The 19,279-nt window shown below is 43.2% G+C and overlaps 1 protein-coding gene across 2 annotated transcripts in view; it reads left to right on the top strand.

The window, feature by feature from the left end:
• Positions 1 to 430: 430 nt before the first annotated feature.
• The window catches only part of slco1c1 (solute carrier organic anion transporter family, member 1C1), a 36,189-nt gene continuing 17,340 nt past the window's right edge, over positions 431 to 19,279 (top strand). The window contains exons 1-6 of one of the 2 annotated variants that reach the window (XM_077005586.1): positions 431 to 840; positions 2,692 to 2,840; positions 8,263 to 8,404; positions 9,084 to 9,216; positions 9,882 to 10,003; positions 10,340 to 10,486. In XM_077005586.1, the coding sequence (XP_076861701.1) occupies positions 2,706 to 2,840; positions 8,263 to 8,404; positions 9,084 to 9,216; positions 9,882 to 10,003; positions 10,340 to 10,486 (679 nt within the window). In that variant the 5' untranslated portion in view covers positions 431 to 840; positions 2,692 to 2,705. Of the gene's footprint in view, positions 841 to 2,691; positions 2,841 to 8,262; positions 8,405 to 8,813; positions 8,905 to 9,083; positions 9,217 to 9,881; positions 10,004 to 10,339; positions 10,487 to 19,279 lie in introns of those variants that run through there. The other variant, XM_077005587.1, reaches the window with a different exon arrangement.

Here is a 19,279-nt window from a genome sequence, read left to right on the forward strand (position 1 = left end):
ATTCATTAAAATATTTTGGACACCAGTAAAAAATTTTTTTTGTTGACCTGTGTAATATGGCACTAAAGATTAAAAAATCTGAGGTCCAATGTTACAAAGTTCACAAAATCTTGTGACTGAAGAATGGGTTTTTATTACATATCAAGCTTTGTGTAGTGTCAGTATGTAAAGATCCATATGCAAATTAAAAATGAGCATTATAACAACTTTAACCAAAAAATGGCAAAAAAACGGAAAGATCTCGTCTGCTCATAACAGTATACAGTATGGCAAAAAAAATCACATTGCATGTGAACACGGATTTTATTTAAATTTATTATAATTCGTTTCCAACCCCACATAAATAGCGCGCGCTGATCCCTTAAACCAGCCACAGGCGTTTTTTGTCTGTTGTGCCGAGTGAACTGAACACATCAACACAACAGCCGAATTCTGCCTTTTTCTTTTCTAGCTGTTTATTCATTTTCTTTTAAAAACTTAAGGACGCAATTCTGGATCTAGTATTCCTGCTCTCCGTCGCCTCAGATTTGTCAAGTGTTTAAAACAATTCCTCAAGCTCGCTATAACGATGGAGCCCGTTTCTCGGGAGGTTTGTGATAACTGAGGAGAATGACGCCAAGTATCAAACTATCCAAAGCACTGCGACCTGTCCTGAAACTGAACGAACTGGAGGGGACTGGAAGTCATATGAAATAACTTCTAGATCAAGGTTACCGCCATTCACCCGTCATCCAACGGGACGGTAGTGTTGTCACTACGCCAGGTGAACATCCACATACTGTTTAGCACCTCAGGACGGGACAGGAAATCAGACTTCGCGCTGACCTTTTCAAGGATTTGGTGAGTATTATGGGTTGTTTTATAATAACCAACACATATGGGCTACAATTTGTCGTAATTGATTGCTGTCCTCGCGTGATGAAGCAGTGGCATGTAAACCTGCCTGGTGTGTGGACTGATCTGTCTGCACGAGATCTGAGGGTCGTGCGTTGTTTGTGTGGCGAAAAAGAATGGTTAGAGATAGCTAGAGATAAATATTGACCATCTAAAACACACACACACTATATATATATAGTTCATTTGCGAATTGTGTGGAATAACTCGTCCTGTGCTGTTCTGTATATAACTTTACAGTATAAACATATTGAGGTAATTTCCCTTCATTTCCATATGGTTTTGCTTCTCTGGTAAAAGTGACAACTATTAATTTAGTTGATCAAGTCTATTTAGGCTATAGTGTAAGTTTTAGTATTAGTTTTATTCTTCAGCACAGCTTTGCTCTAGCTTTAGTCATTGGGATGAGTTTTAGAACTATAATGTGTGACAGACGAGGAGTGCAAATAAAGAAGTAAGCGATCACGCCAGTCTCAGGCAAAAGGGAGGATATAATGGAGAAAGTGCACAAAGTACATGACCTGAGGGACAAACAACGCAACAACAACAGGACAACATGAAATACTGCCGCTGCAGATGGAGGCAGCCAGCAGGGGGCCCCATAGCGTGACAGACCCCCCCCACCAAGCCGCACGTCCCCTCAGCTGAGCGACCAACAGCGGCAGCACAAAAAAGACACAACAAGGGGGGAGGGCAGGGATACACCCTGCAGTTCTGGGGCTTGGGAGATCCCTCAAGGTCCAGGAGTGCCTCTCTCCACCTCACACACACACACACACACACACACACACACGCACACACACACACACACATTTATATGGGACAGGGCCAGTGCTTACACAAGCACATACACAACCCTGACCACTTTACATGGCCAGGGACCCCACTAGCCCCCCTTCAACATTTATTAAAGGGGGGAATCCAACTGTGGGGATTTACATAAAACAAAAGCATAAAGCACGCTGGGACTAAACATACACACGCGAGACCAGACAAACAATAGTGGGGAGCATATAGTGGTCACACACTCAAGTCACCGCCTTGTTAACATAAAGTGAAAAAACAAACATTCGAACATGGCGGGACGAGCTGTGACTTATCTCCACCTCATTAAACAACACGTACAACAAACACATCACGGTGACACTCACCATAAGACATGACCACAAACGAAGGGAAAGGAGACTGGTGGCTTCCGAAAGTTGGCTGGTTATTCTGTGATGGGCGAGAGAGTGCAAATAAAAAGAAAGTGATCACGCCAAGTCTCAGGGAAAAGGGAAGGTTTAATGGATAAAGTGCACCAATGCAAAACTCATGAACTGGTACAAAAACAAAACATATATAGACAGACAAATGACCTTCAGGTGTCGGGGATCCTCAAAGGTCCCGCCCACCCAAGGGACAAACAACGCAACAACAGGACACCATGTAATACTGCCGCTGCAGACAGGGGCAGCCAGCAAGGGAGCCTCTGTAGCATGATGAAGTTGGAATAGTAAATAATCTCCCTAAAATAATTTTATGATGCATTTGGAAAGATATAAAGATTTTAGAATCTTCACCAATGATTACCAATGTTGCAACAATAATGCAGATTAAACATGTTCTTACCATTTTCCTGTATTTTTAGATTACGATTAAGAGAATGGGATGTCTGTAATATTAAAGGATAATTATGTTTATAATTTGTCATTGAAACAGCAAAGACAGTAGCAAGTAATCCCCTCATAAATAATCTTTGTGAAATTGTATATATCATCTGTATTAATCGTCTAACCCCACCCCTGTTTGTTGCAGGGGTGCATACATCAATGGCAAGAAATTTCATTAGGGAAACTTCATTTGAGGAAAACAAGTGGAGAATGGGCAAGGGCAAGGAGTGTTGGTCTCCAGAGACTGGGCCCACACCAGTGAGAACTCAGCAGTCTTGCTGCTCCAGCCTAAAGGTAATACTGTCTTCCTCTGGGGTGTCTTCTTTTGGGTGTCTTCATCTGAGCTGACTTCATCTGTGGTGTCTTTATCTGGGTTGTCTTCCTCTGGGTGTCTTCATCTGAGCTGACTTCATCTGGGCTGTCTTTATCTGGGGTGTCTTCCTTTGGGTGTCTTCATCTGAGCTGACTTCATCTGGGCTGTCTTTATCTGGGTTGTCTTCCTCTGGGCTGTCTTGATCTGTGGTGTCTTTATCTGGGCTGTCTTCCTCTGGGATGTCTCCCTCTGGGCTGTCTTTCTCTGGGCTGTCTTCTTCTGGGGTGTCTTCCTCTGGGCTGTCTTCATCTGGGCTGTTTTGCTCTGGGCTGTCTTCGTCAGGGGTGTTTTCTTCTGGGCTGTTTTCCTCTAGCCTGTCTTCCTCTGGGGTGTATTTCTTTGTATCCTGCTATCAGATAACAAATGCACTTTTTTGCTTTGCTAATCAAATAAGGACAGATTTGTCTGTGACAAATCAAAGCAAAATTTAGCTTCAGATGGTGGTGAAATGAGTCTGGAGAGCAGAAAGGGATTTCAGAATGTGTTCATGACTGAATGCTATCAAATAAGAAATAGGAAACTGGTCATGCTCAGCTACATCTCTGGGTCAGCTTTGGTCAGATGTGGAAACTGCTCAGAAGATGCATTACATTGTGCATCTGTGATGGGTGAGGAGTGTGAACGAAAAAGGAAGCAATCACGCCAAGGGTTTAATGATAACGTGCACCAACTAAAGACCCGTGACAGGATCCAAATTAAGGATACAATAACAAGCAGTCAATATATATATATATTTTGCTTAAGAAGTTATCTAGTACATATGACAGCATCATTTCTACTTTATGCAAGCTTCAAAAAATGGCATAATTTTGCATGAAATATTCTCCCATTCTCTGTACATAAATTCATGTACAAAATAAGTACATATTTCTACTTTTTAACCCTCTATGGTACCTTGGTACCTACTTTATCATGTTGAAAGAAAATTAGGCATGCTATATACTTCTCTGTCCACCTTAAGAACTATATGACCCTATATTAACCAATGGAAATGCTAAAAATTGGTCACATGCTCTACAGGTGACCATTTTACTTCCTTTTTCAGCACATACACACAAGTCACATGGCACCATTTCTTTCTCTCAGAAAAGTGTGTTTTTCAGCAATTTCCATCCAATTTTACATCTTTAAAAAATCGAAACATTATTTATTGGTAAGTGAAGATGTATTTTCAAGCATTTTACATTAGATGTAATCAAATATATCTCATAAAAATACAAAAAAGTGCATGTTGCCCTGAGGCAACACTGTACTATAATGAAATCACGTGTGCACAAATTCTAACTCAAAACAGCTGCAACAATTAGTGTAGGAGTGCATGCAATATTTTTACATTATCTATATAAATTTTATGTATTTTCCAGGAAATTGTTTATCTATTACATTTAGAAGAATTTGTAATTCACATAGTATAGATTTGTACATTTGAATAGAGGAGATGAATCCACAAATTTTCTATGGCAAGTCTAAAAGATGTAGGCTACAGTACAGGTGGCAATGCCAGTTGACAGTGAGGATGAGGTGTCATATAGTGATGAGGAAGATGAGGTGATAGGTGCAACCCAGCACAGGGAGAGTGAGAGTGATGATGATGATGAGGATGAGGATGAAAATTACCAACTGAAACGATACCAAAAGCATCTGCAGCATGGCCAGCAGTACCAGTGTGTTTTGATCAGACAGGACACTGGCCTATTTGGGTGGAACACAAAGGCATATGAAAATACCCAGTTTGCTCAGGAATTATAAAGGTTTACTGCTCAACATGTGCTACCTACCTGTGTGGAGAGGAATTGCTTCCTCAAGTTTTACAAACAGTGATGTGTCAAACAGAGGAAGGAGATGGAGATGTTTATGTGGGTACTTGTATGTTTATGTGGATGGTCTTGTATGTGTATGGGCATGCTTGTGAATTTAATGAGAAGGAAGGTATTGGTGTTATTTACTGTTTTGAATTCTAAAAAATCTAATGGATTGGATATTGATTTGTATTTCATAAATGGATATGATTACTTAGAAAAAAAATTGTTCCGCAATGGTACAATGTTGCCTGAGAGCAACGGCTGAATACATAAACTTACTTATTGTGAAATCTGAAATCTATTATGCTTAAAAAATTAATAAAATCTTTTTATTTAATTATTTGGCAAAAGAAATATACAATTGGAAGAAATATTCTAAGTTTTTTCTGTATGAAAACATTAAATGTTTAATTTTGTACCTTATGGTACAATGTTGCCTTGAGGCAACAACCTTAAAAATAAGAAATAAATTTTAAAATAATGAAAATGTATATTGATTTTGTTAAAGTGTCCAATTTTAAGCAAGAAAAACATTACAAATATTTTTTTTGCAACTGATATCCTAATGTGTACCATAGAGGGTTAATATTCATAATTGCAATGATACTGAACTTGCAGTGTGTATGAAATAGCATCATGGGCATTTTGTTTTAGGGAAGATCAAAGCTACACAGGCTCTATCAGTGTGTCTGTCACCAATCCTGAATTATTAACTACTGTCACGGTGAGGCGGCCCCCTACCGGCCGCCTCTGTCCACAGCGGCTGTTGTTGTTGTTGTTGTTTGGTGACGTCATGTGCGTCCCTCAGGTGGGCGGAGCCCGTGATCCGTCTCACCTGAGGGTCGTTTGTTTGCCTATATATGTCTTGTCTTTGTACCAGTTGACCGCTGGTCATTATATCCTTAATTTGGAGATATAGCACGGGATTTAGGTTTGCACACTTTCTATTAAACCATGCTTTTTCCCTAAGACTTGGCGTGATCGCTTCCTTTTTGTTGCTCACCCCCGCCCGTCACAACTACGAACTAACAGTGTTCCAATAGTCACAACTGCTGAGTTAGGTAGGATCCACCAGTATCCAGGTTGTGCTACAATTATTTGCTAATATATATTTATTCCAGTTCTGCTAATCCTATATATATTTTTACAGTTAGACTTTTGTCATGTGTTTGTAAACTATGGAGCAAAATCCTTTAGGTCTACAGAATGCCTAGTTTAATAAGATTATTAAATAATGCCTAGTCTAACCCTAACCCTAGCCTAGTTTAACAAGAAAATTGCGATTTGGCTAATAAACCACATATGCCTACACCACATATGCCAGCTGTATGTATATATACATATGTATATATTAGCTGTATGTGTCATTTGGATAGAAAAGGAAATTAAGATCTGACTGGACATGCATGCAACTTGTCCAGGTAGCCAAGTTGACGCTGGCCTAGGCCGAGTGTTAAAGCAAAACAGTTCAACACAGGATGAGGAATCCCTGCTCTCTCTCTTCCTTGCATTGCCAAGTATCTTGTGGGCAAAGGGGCACTCTCCAAAACCCTCTAATACCCTCTCTGAAACCCTCTCCTGAAGTGCTCTTTAATACCCTCTCTGAAACCCTCTCCTGAAGTGCTCTTTAATACCCTTTCTGAAACCCTCTCCTGAAGTGCTCTCCAACACCCTCTCTGAAACCCTCTCCTGAAGTGCTCTCCAACACCCTCTCTGAAACCCTCCCTGAGGGTTTAGGTGTTATATGGGCTCATGTGGATCCATTGTGCTTGACAGTAAGTCCTAGTGAGTGCTAGATAATTTGCTTTAATTTGTGTGGTGTCGTTTCGGCTGGGTTAAATCACAATATTGTGGTGAAGCCGAGTTTTATCCCAGTATGTTGGTGTATGTTGCTCATTTGCTACGTCCTTGTAAAGAGTTGGTCATTCTGTAACATTACATGTTTTGATGCAGTATGAATTTACAGAGATGACTGGCATTTATTATGGTAAATTGAAAACCAAGTGAAAATCTAAACTGTAACAAGAAACACAGAATTTTGCACAATTAAATGTACTAAAGCCCATGTGGTGTAGCACTAATCCAGAAGATAAACTGCTGCATAGTGTCCATATGTAATAGACATAAACAACATAAACACTGTAACAATTATTATATCATTATCATTATTATATTATTCATTACATATGTATAGCTGGGCCTACTGATTTATTTTGGCAGAAAGGCCCACAAGATCCTTGTTAACCCACTGGCAGAGACAAAACTAAAACTAAAACCATACTGCATGATGCTGGGGACAGTTATGCCAAAGGGGGAAACTGTGACATGGACAAACTTTATTCAGGCTCATGATGCCACCGCACTGGAGAAGGCAAATATTTCTTCAATATCCCATGAAGGCATTTCTAGAAATCTTCACAAGATTTTAAAAATTATTATTATTATTATTATTATTGTTTTTAACTATCAGTATATTAAGAACCCCAAATAACCTTACAAGTTTTAGCATATGCCAGGCTAAAATTACCCATGTGACTTACATGGGAAACTCATGGGATATAGTTACCTCATAGCAGGTGCTGTCATATGCCTCCAATTTCTAAATAAAGAATTCCCCATTCAAAGAACATCAGTTATCATCATTCCCCCTCATAGGCACATACCACTGTGTCCCACAGACCTTTGGTGTCACACTGGGCTGCCATAGTCCAAAATTCTGTTCATAATCATGTGTACTTTCAGTGACAGGGCTCTGTTGTTTATTCATTATGAAATAGAACTGTTTGCTCCATTAAATCAGTATGTGCATAAAAAGGTACTGCAATAGACACTCTGTGCATTATATGTTGCATTATAAAGAATAAAAACAGATTACAAATATTTTATAGAAACTTTTCAAAACTGACCTTACATCATTTACCCTTGTCCAGAGCTACTTACAAAAGTGACATGTAGTCTCTGTCAAACTCACTCCCTCATCTGAGCATAGAGCAACTAAAGCCCTGTCTAAACCAGCAAATGAGACAGTAAAGGTTCATATTTAAGTGTGTTGTGTTACATATTGAAATGTTTTGTGTTACATATTTAAATGCTAGATAGAAGATGTGGCAAAGAAATATTTAGAATATTTAAAATTTTGAAAATTCATTCAAAAGTCATTATTTGGATCCTAACCCTAACATGATCTTATCTCAGTCACCCAGTGGCTCTGTGTGTTTCTTCTCCAGGCCTGCAGCACTTTGGCTGGATGTGGCTGGATAACTCAGAAATGTGACTTAATCTCTTCTAATCCTCTTTGCATCCTCCCTACCCATAATGCAGTGCTTCTTGAGAAGCACTGCCCCCACCCTGCTACACCTCCTCCTCACTCATGGTTCTGCGGTCCATTATGATTTAATTTTATTATTTTTATATTTTAATTAATGAAGCACTACCTCTACATTCAAAAACAGGTTAATGATGTATAGTGATGGGGTTGCTACAGGATATGAATGTGATTAAAATGGTACACCCCTCTCTTGTCTCACTCCATTTGTTCCAGATGTTCCTTGTAGCCCTGTCCTTTGCTTACTTTGCGAAGGCTTTATCTGGGAGCTACATGAAAAGCACAATAACTCAGCTGGAGAGGCGCTTTGACATCCCCAGTTACTTAATAGGCATCATTGATGGGAGCTTTGAAATAGGTAAGAATCAGATCACCATACGTCAGCAGACTGCTACAAGTAATCTCAGATGTGCTCAAGCCACAGAGTCTCTGTTTTAAGGACACAGTAGCCTTTCATAGATCCTGCGAAGGTCCTTGTACAACATTAACACTAGAACTGTCACCCAGAGACTTATCAAGTGATATATCACGAAGTTATGTCAATGTTATTCCAAAGCCCAAATATTTCATCTTAGTGATAGTAAGTGTTTGGATTTGGTAAATAAAATGATAATAATAATTAAATTAATAATTAAATTAATAATTGTAAATTTAACAAAGATTAATAAAAAAACATTTGGTAATTAATTGTGATTTTTGGTTTTGCTGTGCCTAGGTAGTATCTAAGAAAGTAAACTCCATTTCCAAAATATTAACTCTGTGATGTACAGCATTTTAGAGAACAAGCAAAACAGCTATAGTAAAGGGAGAGCTCTTCATACTTGCACTTAGGTTATACTTATAGTAGCTACTAAAAAGGTAAGTGTACTTCCTTGTTTACTAGTCTGTGACACTCCATTCTTTCCCCTTATTTATTTTCATTTACAAGGTCAGATAAATATCTTTGTAATGTATGTATGTTTTTTTTAGCTATTTCTTTAGACATTATGGAGAGTATATCTTCCCTCTTTTTCTTTGCTCCATGATTTTGTTGCTAGGTAACTTGTTGGTTATAGCCTTTGTGAGTTACTTTGGAGCCAAGCTACATCGCCCGAAGATCATTGCCACGGGCTGCCTGCTGATGTCATTAGGGACGTTCTTAATGGCTCTCCCTCATTTCATTATTGACCGGTAAGCTGGAATCAATAGTTTGTTGATTCTAAAGAATGTGTGAATACACTGTTGTAGTGCATGGTAATGATCACAAATGACCAGACAAGATACAATTGCAAATTATCTTCAATACAATTTCTGGTACAGGAATATTTATAGTTAAAGACAGACAGGCAGTCAGGAAATATGCAATCAATCAATGGGACAATAAAAAATAATAATAATAATGATGATGATTATTATTATTATTATTATGATAAGAGAAGTCAATAACCAGGAAAACACATAAGAACTCATGGTGGCCAAATACAAACAAGCATTCAGATTCAAGAGATGGATCAAAAGTGAGCAAGGGGAAAGTGGAGCATTTAATAAGTATGGAATTCTGGAAATGGTGGCAGGGATGTAGTTGGTAATCAGCAAGAGACCAGTGCTGAATGGGTAAGTGTGAACAGAGTCAGGGTAAGTTAGGGTTTGCAGTTAAGGGTTAGGGTAAGCAGTTAGTGTTTGCAGTTAAGGGTTAGGGTAAGCAGTTAGGGTTTGCAGTTAAAGGTTAGGGTAAGCGGTTTACATCCTCTGTACATCATGCACACTGTCCACTTTCTGGTTTCATCTGAATGTCCTGTGCTATCTCTGTCTTTGATAGTTGCACTAAAATAATTGCACTGATGTTTTGTACTCAGATATAAATTTGAATCATCAGTTCGATCATCAGTGAATTCCACAAATAGCTTCATTCCATGTATGACGATTTCGTCTTGGATGTTGTCTGAGGGTGACCATACCTCTACAGTGTCAGACAAAGGTAAACTTGACTCTGTTTATTTCCTCAAAAAGTGGACATAGACGAATAAGCACTTTTTAAAATTTATCCACACCATGCAAATAAATGTATTTTATTTACATTAATAGTCCATTTATAGATTGATTCATATTATTTTCTGATATGTCCTGATTTATATTATTAGCAATATAAATTTTCACTTTTATTTTCATTTCATTTTTGTAATGTATACCAAAACAATAATAATGACAGTAACAACAACAACAACAATAATAATAACAATATATTTATTATATTAATAATAATATGAATAATGTATTACATATTTGACCCTTTTCCATCCCTCTCCCACATCAGGCTGTGAGCATGAGTCCCGGCTGTCCATGTGGATCTATGTGTTACTGGGAAATGTCTTACGTGGGATTGGTGAGACTCCGGTGCAGCCTTTGGGAATTTCTTACATAGATGATCACGCCCCGGAGGACAGCGCAGCCTTCTACATCGGTATTCAGTGTTCACATTTCCTGTCTTGGTTTGTTTCCTTCGAAATTGTCATAAAAGGTCAATTTGGCTAATAATATATTATAATAATAAATATTTATAAAGTATATTCTGTATAAAATGGGAGAAGGTTATTGCAGTTTAAAATATTTTTATAAAACATTCCAGCCTCTCATTCTTTTAGAGAAACAAATCCAGGTTCATTCATGAGGTCTTTCCATGGAATCCTGTTGAAACACTCACTATGTAGAAATGAATATGGTGCTGTAAGTGCTACAGAAAGACATCAGCAGTAGAGAGAATATACTGTATAATAGAGTGATTTAGAATATATTATAATGTATGTATAACAGTAGCATGTAGTATAGTGTTGTAAACAATCACTGAATGTGCATTTCTGAGTGCACACTTGGTTGTACATACTGAAATTGTTCTTTAATCATTTCTGAGTTGTGCTCGAAGGGCGTTCTGTACGTTTGTTTCATGTACAACCTGTTGCCTTTTGGGACACAATCAGTGGAGGAAAAGCTGATTTGGGATTCCATCAAAGTGCACATGGTGGTCAACAACTGTGCTGTATTACAGGCAGGCTAATGGTGTTGTTTTGAATGACCATGTAAACCATGAGACCCTGTTGTTGTGTGGAGAACACAGAGTCCTTCCAGCCTCATGTGTCTTACAGTTGTACAAAAAGGGATCGTGCAGTTACTACAAAAAACTATATATGCAGTAAAAACAATGATGGATCCACTTCTCCTTTAGACTGGTAGTAATGTTTTGAATTGTCTGTACACAGTAAATATCCAGTGACCCAAATACAACAATTACCTCTCTGAATGTCTGGATTATGGAGGCTTCAGTGAATCTGCTGAGATTGAGTTGGACTTTTGGTTCTGCTTTGAGAGTGGTCTCCAGTTTCATCTGAAAGGACTGTTCTTGTGTTTGGTCTTGCACTTCGTCGTACTCCTCCTCTTCCTCATCATACTCCTCCTCTTCCTCCCCATACTCATCCTCTTCCTCCTCATACTCATCCTCTTCCTCCTTATACTCATCCTCTTACACACACTCTTCCTCCTCTACTTCTCAGATTGTTTCTATCCATTTTTGGCATCAACCCTCGACTCCATGTAAGGGTTGGCTGCAGCGCCATACCAGCACTGGCCACCAGAGGGCTAATCAAACCAAACGAGCTACAGCTGCTTGACAGCCCTTTATAAACAGCTCCCCCTATGCCGGCTGCTGCATTGTTGGTCAGTGTTCTGGCGTATAAGACAGCCGGTCTCTTTTGGTAGAGGTTTCTGGACTGAGTCTCCAGCCTCTTTCTCTCTCTTTCTCTCTCTCTCGCTCTTTCTGGAATCGGCTTTGCTTTCCTAATCAGTTAAAACTGTTACTCTTTTATTTGAAGCAAATAAACAAAAAGACAAGTTTGTTCTTTCCTCCTTTTGGCTTCTTTTGTTGGGGAGTTTATTTCTGTTTTTGCCTCACTGTGTCAGGGCTGGCTCGGATTCCACACCATCTACCTCCACTAGGGGCACCCGAGTCAGCCCTAGACTACATCCACGCAATCAGCAATGATCCGTCTCACCTGTTGCCATGGCTTTTTAAGGAAGCTTTTGGAGACGGATCATTGCTGATTCGTTTTGGTTATGCCGGTACGTTCTCAGCCCTTTCTCTTGTCTCATTCTCAAGTTAAAGGTGTCTCGCCACCTTATTCTTTCTCTCTCCCTCTCTCTTGTTCTTTCACTTATTCGAGTCTCTGTCTCCTGCGCTGCTTTCTAGCCAATCTCAAGTTTTCCTCCATCTGTTTCTCTTCCTATCCGTTATTCATTTATTTTGGGAAGGTTTTGTTTTGTTGCGGCATTTTTGCCAGTAGCCAGATTCTTCTCCTGGTGTTCTTATTTCGGTTTTACGCGACGAGTTTTTTCCGCGTCCTTTTAGTTGCCTTTATTATTTTTTCCACCCTCTCGCTACGTGTGAGTTTTGCTTTTCATGCGTCAGTCTTCCGCGTTGTTTTTGTTTCCTTTTTCTACCGAGTATCTACGGTTTAGTTTCATTTTGCGCGTTGTTTTTCCGCGTCGTTTTGTGTTGGTGTTTTTGCCACACTGTGTGTGTATGCATTAACTCCACATTTACTACTCTCGCATATTATTGTGCCAGACCGAGCCGGCACTTGGGTCCGCCTCTCAAGTATATTCACGCGGTGGTTACGTCACCATACCCGCCGCGTTACAGAACGAATCAGCCTTAAACATGGACCCAGCCGCGACTCGCGAGGCAGCTGAGCTCAGGGCTGCTCTCACTGCTCAGGGGCAGCTACTTAGTGGTCACGACCAGGCGCTCCAACAGATAACAGAGCAGCTCGGCAACCTCACAACCGCCATACAGGCTATGATCAGTGATACCCATGTCTCTGTTGGAACACCCGCTGCCGTGGCTCGTCTTGAACCTGCTCTCCCTCCTCCTGCTCGTTATTCAGGAGACCCTGAAGGGTGTAGGGGTTTCTTGTTACAGTGCGCACTGGTGTTTGAACAGCAACCATCACGTTTCCCAACCGAACGATCTAAAGTAGCCTACGTAGTGGCCTTGTTGCATGACAAAGCCTTAGCATGGGCTACTCCTCTGTGGGAATCACGGGCTGACGTGTGCTCCACATATTCACTGTTTTCTGCTGCCATGAAGCAAGCGTTTTACCACCCGTCGTCAGGTGGGGTGGTGGGTCCGCGCCTGTTGCGCCTTCGCCAGGGTAGAATGTCCGTAGCAGAGTACTCACTAGACTTCAGAACGCTCGCTTCAGAGAGTGGGTGGGGGTCTGATGCGCTCATGGCCATATACCAAGAAGGCCTTTCAGAAGGGCTCAAGGATGAGTTAGCGCTCCGTGATCCACCATCCGACCTAGATGCTCTAATTGCGTTCACAGTGCGTCTTGATAACCGCCGTCGTGAGCGAAAGCAGGCCAGAGGGCTGCATCGATGCAACAGTACACCTACCATAGGGAGTAAACTCACTGCCGAACCACGAGAAGCCACCGATGACCCACAACCCATGCACCTAGGTCACACCCGCCTGTCACGTCAGGAGAGACAGTCTCGTCTCCGAGGAGGCAGATGCCTCTACTGTGGGGGTGAAGGGCATCAGCGTACCCGATGCCCTGAATTACAGGGAAAAAGGACCAGCCCGCCAGTAAGTAAGGAGGCTCTGGCGGGCCCAGTTTCAAGTCCTCCCAATAATGGACTCTACGTCCACGTGTCATTAACCTGGCGCGGTTCTGATGAAAAACGCCTGTTGGCTTTTATCGATTCTGGTGCCACCGCCAATTTTATCGACGCCTCACTAGTGAAGGAGCTAGACATACCCCTGGTCAATCTGGAAAAACCCCTCACTGTGGCTGCAGTGGACGGACGCATTATAGCCTCAGGAGAAGTAGCTAGGCAAACCATACCCATCAACATGGACATAGGGGGTCACAAAGAACAGATCACGCTTTATGTCATCTGTGCCCCTCACATGCGACTCATACTGGGGTTCCCTTGGCTACAACGCCACAATCCTGAGGTAGACTGGCTTTCCCGTACTGTGCGGGGTTGGGGCCCTGTGTGCAGGGAGACCTGTCTCCAGAGACGCTTTGAGTCCCCTACCAAACGCTCCCTTGACCCGGTGGATCTGACCAAGGTTCCCTCTGAGTACCACGACCTCGGAGAGGTGTTTAATAAAGAAAAGGCTAGCTTCCTTCCTCCTCACAGATCATACGACATAGCCATCGACCTGCTTCCCGGTTCCAGCCCTCCCAGGGGCCGTCTCTTTTCTTTAGCCGCCCCAGAACGTAAGGCCATGGAGGAGTATATCCGTGAGGCCCTGGCCGCAGGGTTCATCAGACCCTCCACGTCTCCTGCCGGAGCCGGCTTCTTTTTTGTGGGCAAGAAAGATGGAGGGTTAAGGCCCTGTATTGATTACCGAGGGCTCAATAAAGTAACTGTTAAGGATCGTCATCCTCTACCCCTCATGGCCTCTGCTTTTGAGGCACTCCAACAGGCCACTATCTTCACCAAGCTTGACCTCCGGAGTGCCTACAACCTGGTTAGAGTCCGTGAGGGTGATGAGTGGAAGACCGCCTTCATCACACCTTCGGGTCACTATGAGTACCTGGTTATGCCATTCGGCCTCATGAATGCCCCGGCAGTGTTCCAACGTTTTATTAATGAGGTTTTGAGAGAAACGTTAGACAGGTATGCTTTTGTTTACTTGGACGACATCCTCATTTATAGCCGTACCGTAGCAGAACACGTTACACATGTAAGACGGGTACTCCAGCTCCTATTGGAAAACCACCTCTACATACAGTTGTGATCAAATTTATTCAACCCCCACTGAAATAAAGTGTTTTGGCCAGTTTGACATTGATTTTGATCATTTCAGTCATCTTATTTACAATTATATCAAAGAGGCACTTATAAATTAGACAAACATAACATAATATTTATGATGGAATAACCACAAATGTCTTTACTGTGCTCACATCATTATCAGTTTTATTCAACCCCCTAGTGACATTATTTTTTAGTACTTAGTACAACATCCTTTTCCAGTTATGACAGCTTTCAAGCGTGAAGCATAGCTTGACACAAGTGTCTTGCAGCGACCTATGGGTATCTTAGCCCATTCTTCATGGGCAAAAGCCTCCAGTTCAGTCACATTCTTAGGCTTGCGCACTGCAACTGCCTTCTTTAGGTCCCACCAGAGGTTCTCAATTGGATTTAAGTCTGGTGATTGCGATGGCCACTCTAGAATGTTCCAGCCTTTCATGTTCAACCATGCTCAAGTGGACTTGGATGTGTGCTTCGGATCATTGTCCTGTTGGAAGGTCCAACGTCTCCCAAGCCGCAGGTTTGTGACTGACTCCATCACATTTTCCTCCAAGATCTCCTGGTACTGAAGGGAATTCATGGTACCCTGCACACGTTGAAGCTTTCCTGTACCATTAGAAGCAAAACAGCCCCAAAGCATAATTGACCCCCCGCCATGTTTCACAGTAGGCAAGGTGTTCTTTTGTTCATAAGCCTGGTTCTTCCTTCTCCAAACATAGCGCTGGTCCATTGTCCCAAACAGTTCTAATTTAGTTTCATCTGACCACAGTACACTGTTCCAAAACCTTTGTGGCTTGTCCACATGACTTTTGGCATACTGCAGTCGACTTTTCTTGTTCTTTGGAGTCAGCGTCTGGGCGTTCTGGCATGGAGGTCTTCGTTATGCAGTGCGCGCCTTATTGTCTGAGCTGAAACTTCAGTGCCCACATCTGACAGGTCTTTTTTCAGTTCCTTAGCAGTCACGCGGGGATTTTTCTCCACATTACGCTTCAGGTAGCGCACAGCAGTCGCGGTCAGGATCTTCTTTCTGCCACGACCAGGTAACGTTTCCACTGTGCCCTTTAACTTGAACTTGCGAATGATACTTCTGATAGTGTCTCTTGGAATATTTAACAACTTCGCAATCTTTTTATATCCATTGCCATTCTTGTGAAGAGCAATAACCTCTTCTCTTGTCTTCTGGGACCATTCTCTTGCCTTCACCATGCTTGGAAACACACCAGTAGATGTCTAGAAGGAGCTGAGTATCACAGTCCTTTTAAATCTGCCTAATTGGTGCTTATCATGCTTGATTGCTGCTCGTTGACATCCACAGATGTTTTCAATACCTGATGGAAAACACTGGAATGAACCTCTGTTCTTAGGAGTGGTAGTCGTAAAGGGGTTGAATAATTGTGTCAATGAAGAAATCACAAAAAGGCCATTTAATACTTTATGACAAAAAAAATTGATGCTATCTTAGTTGCATTTAGTTCTTTAACAAGTCCTTGTAAGATTTCATTATGAACACAATTACAAATGTGCACTGAATTCCATAAAACCCTTCGCAGCATTGGGGGTTGAATAAATTTGATCACAACTGTAAAGCTGGAGAAGTCCCTCTTCCACGTCCAGGAAGTAGGATTTTTGGGGTATCGTATAGCTCAGAATACCTTGGCCATGGATCCCTCTAAGATCCGGGCCGTGGCTCAATGGCCGACTCCTACCTCACTTCGTTTAGTTCAACGCTTCCTGGGGTTTGCTAATTTTTACCGGCGCTTCATTAAGGGGTTCAGCACCCTGGCAGCCCCCCTTATTGCTCTCACTAGGAAAATTCCTGGTCCTTTTGTCTGGTCTCCTGAGGCCCAGCAAGCCTTTGACAAACTCAAAAAACAGTTCACATCTGAACCCGTTTTGTGCATGCCTGACCCTGACCTCCCATTCATCGTCGAGGTCGATGCCTCCGATTACGGAGTGGGCGCCGTGCTCTCTCAGAGAACAGGCACTCCTCAGAAACTCCATCCTTGTGCCTACTTCTCTCACCGCATGACACCCGCCGAGCGTAATTACGACGTGGGGGACAAAGAGCTGCTGGCTGTCAAGCTGGCACTAGAGGAATGGAGGCACTGGCTGGAGGGGGCTAAACATCCGTTCCTCGTGTGGACGGACCACAAGAACTTAGCCTACCTCCAGCAGGCTAAACGACTTAACCCCAGGCAGGCTAGATGGTCCTTATTCTTTGGGCGGTTTGATTTTACACTTTCGTACAGACCTGGCACCAAGAATGTAAAGACAGATGCCCTCTCCCGTCAGTGGGAACCACCTGCCGACATCTCAGAACCCGGTACGGTAATACCGGCTTCCAAGATTGTAGCACCCATACAATGGGGTATCGAAACCGAGGTTAAGCAAGCTCTTACGGGCAATCCTGGGCCTAGCGGGACTCCCCCTGGTCGCTTATATGTTCATCCTAATTTAAGGAAAAAAGTTATGAGTTGGGGGCATGACTCACCTTTCGCAGCCCATCCCGGAGTCCGTCGTACTCTTGAGCTCCTGAAAAGGAGATTTTGGTGGCCTGGGATGGACCAGGAGGTGGGCAGGTTTGTTGCTGCTTGTGAGACATGTGCAAAAAACAAAGCCTCCCATTCTAAACCCGCTGGCTTGTTGCGTCCACTTCCTATCCCGTCCAGACCATGGACGCACGTTGCCCTGGACTTTGTGACGGGCTTATCTCCCTCTCGTGGCAACACCACTATATTGGTTATTGTTGACCGGTTCTCTAAGACCGCCAGGTTTTTGGCCTTGCCTAAGCTCCCCTCGGCCCGTGATACTGCCTCCCTGTTTCTCCGTCACATTGTCCGGTACCACGGCTTCCCCTCCGACGTGGTGTCTGACAGGGGACCGCAATTTACCAGCCGCTTTTGGGGGACCTTCCTGGGTCTCCTGGGAGCCAAGGCCAGTCTATCCTCAGGCTTTCATCCCCAGACCAACGGTCAAACCGAGCGAACTAACCAGGACTTGGAGCAGACGCTTCGGTGTCTGGCCTCCACCAATCCCTCCTCCTGGGCTGACCAACTCCTCTGGGCTGAGTACGCCCACAATACCTTGTGGCACTCCGCTCTAGGGATGTCACCCTTTGAGTGCCTTTATGGCTATGCCCCTCCTATGTTTGCAGACCAGGAAGAGGGGGTGGCAGTTCCAGGAGCTCGTGCCTTGGTGCGGCGGTGCCGGTTGGCATGGCGTAAGGCCCGTAAGGCCCTTTTGTCTGCCTCGGCCGGTTACCGTCGCAGTGCTGACAAGCACCGTCTTCCGGCCTTGTCTTTCCGCCCCGGGCAACGAGTCTGGCTGTCCGCCAAGGATCTGCCGGTCCGTGGCGGGACCAAGAAGTTGGCCCCTCGGTACTTGGGTCCCTTCAAGGTGGATAGGCAGATCAACCCCGTTTCCTACCGGCTGCTGCTTCCTCCTTCCATGCGTGTCCATCCAGTGTTCCACGTCTCGCGTCTCCGCCCGGTTTTGTGTCACATGCCCTGTGCTCCGGCCCCGCCGCCTCCCCGCATGGTTGACGGTGGTCCGGTGTACACGGTTACCCGGTTATTGGACCACCGCCGTGTTCGTGGTCGGGACCAATACCTCGTTGACTGGGCGGGTTACGGTCCCGAGGAACGTTCCTGGGTCCCCGCCTCTCGCATTGTCGACCGTTCTCTTATATGCGACTTCCGTCGTGACAGGGCAGTCGCTCTGGGCCCGCGGGGTCTCGGGCCTAGAGGGGGGGGCTCTGTCAGGGCTGGCTCGGATTCCACACCATCTACCTCCACTAGGGGCACCCGAGTCAGCCCTAGACTACATCCACGCAATCAGCAATGATCCGTCTCACCTGTTGCCATGGCTTTTTAAGGAAGCTTTTGGAGATGGATCATTGCTGATTCGTTTTGGTTATGCCGGTACGTTCTCAGCCCTTTCTCTTGTCTCATTCTCAAGTTAAAGGTGTCTCGCCACCTTATTCTTTCTCTCTCCCTCTCTCTTGTTCTTTCACTTATTCGAGTCTCTGTCTCCTGCGCTGCTTTCTAGCCAATCTCAAGTTTTCCTCCATCTGTTTCTCTTCCTATCCGTTATTCATTTATTTTGGGAAGGTTTTGTTTTGTTGCGGCATTTTTGCCAGTAGCCAGATTCTTCTCCTGGTGTTCTTATTTCGGTTTTACGCGACGAGTTTTTTCCGCGTCCTTTTAGTTGCCTTTATTATTTTTTCCACCCTCTCGCTACGTGTGAGTTTTGCTTTTCATGCGTCAGTCTTCCGCGTTGTTTTTGTTTCCTTTTTCTACCGAGTATCTACGGTTTAGTTTCATTTTGCGCATTGTTTTTCCGCGTCGTTTTGTGTTGGTGTTTTTGCCACACTGTGTGTGTATGCATTAACTCCACATTTACTACTCTCGCATATTATTGTGCCAGACCGAGCCGG

The sequence above is a fragment of the Brachyhypopomus gauderio genome, chromosome 5 (genome assembly GCF_052324685.1).
Source record: "Brachyhypopomus gauderio isolate BG-103 chromosome 5, BGAUD_0.2, whole genome shotgun sequence".
Lineage (NCBI taxonomy): Eukaryota > Metazoa > Chordata > Actinopteri > Gymnotiformes > Hypopomidae > Brachyhypopomus > Brachyhypopomus gauderio.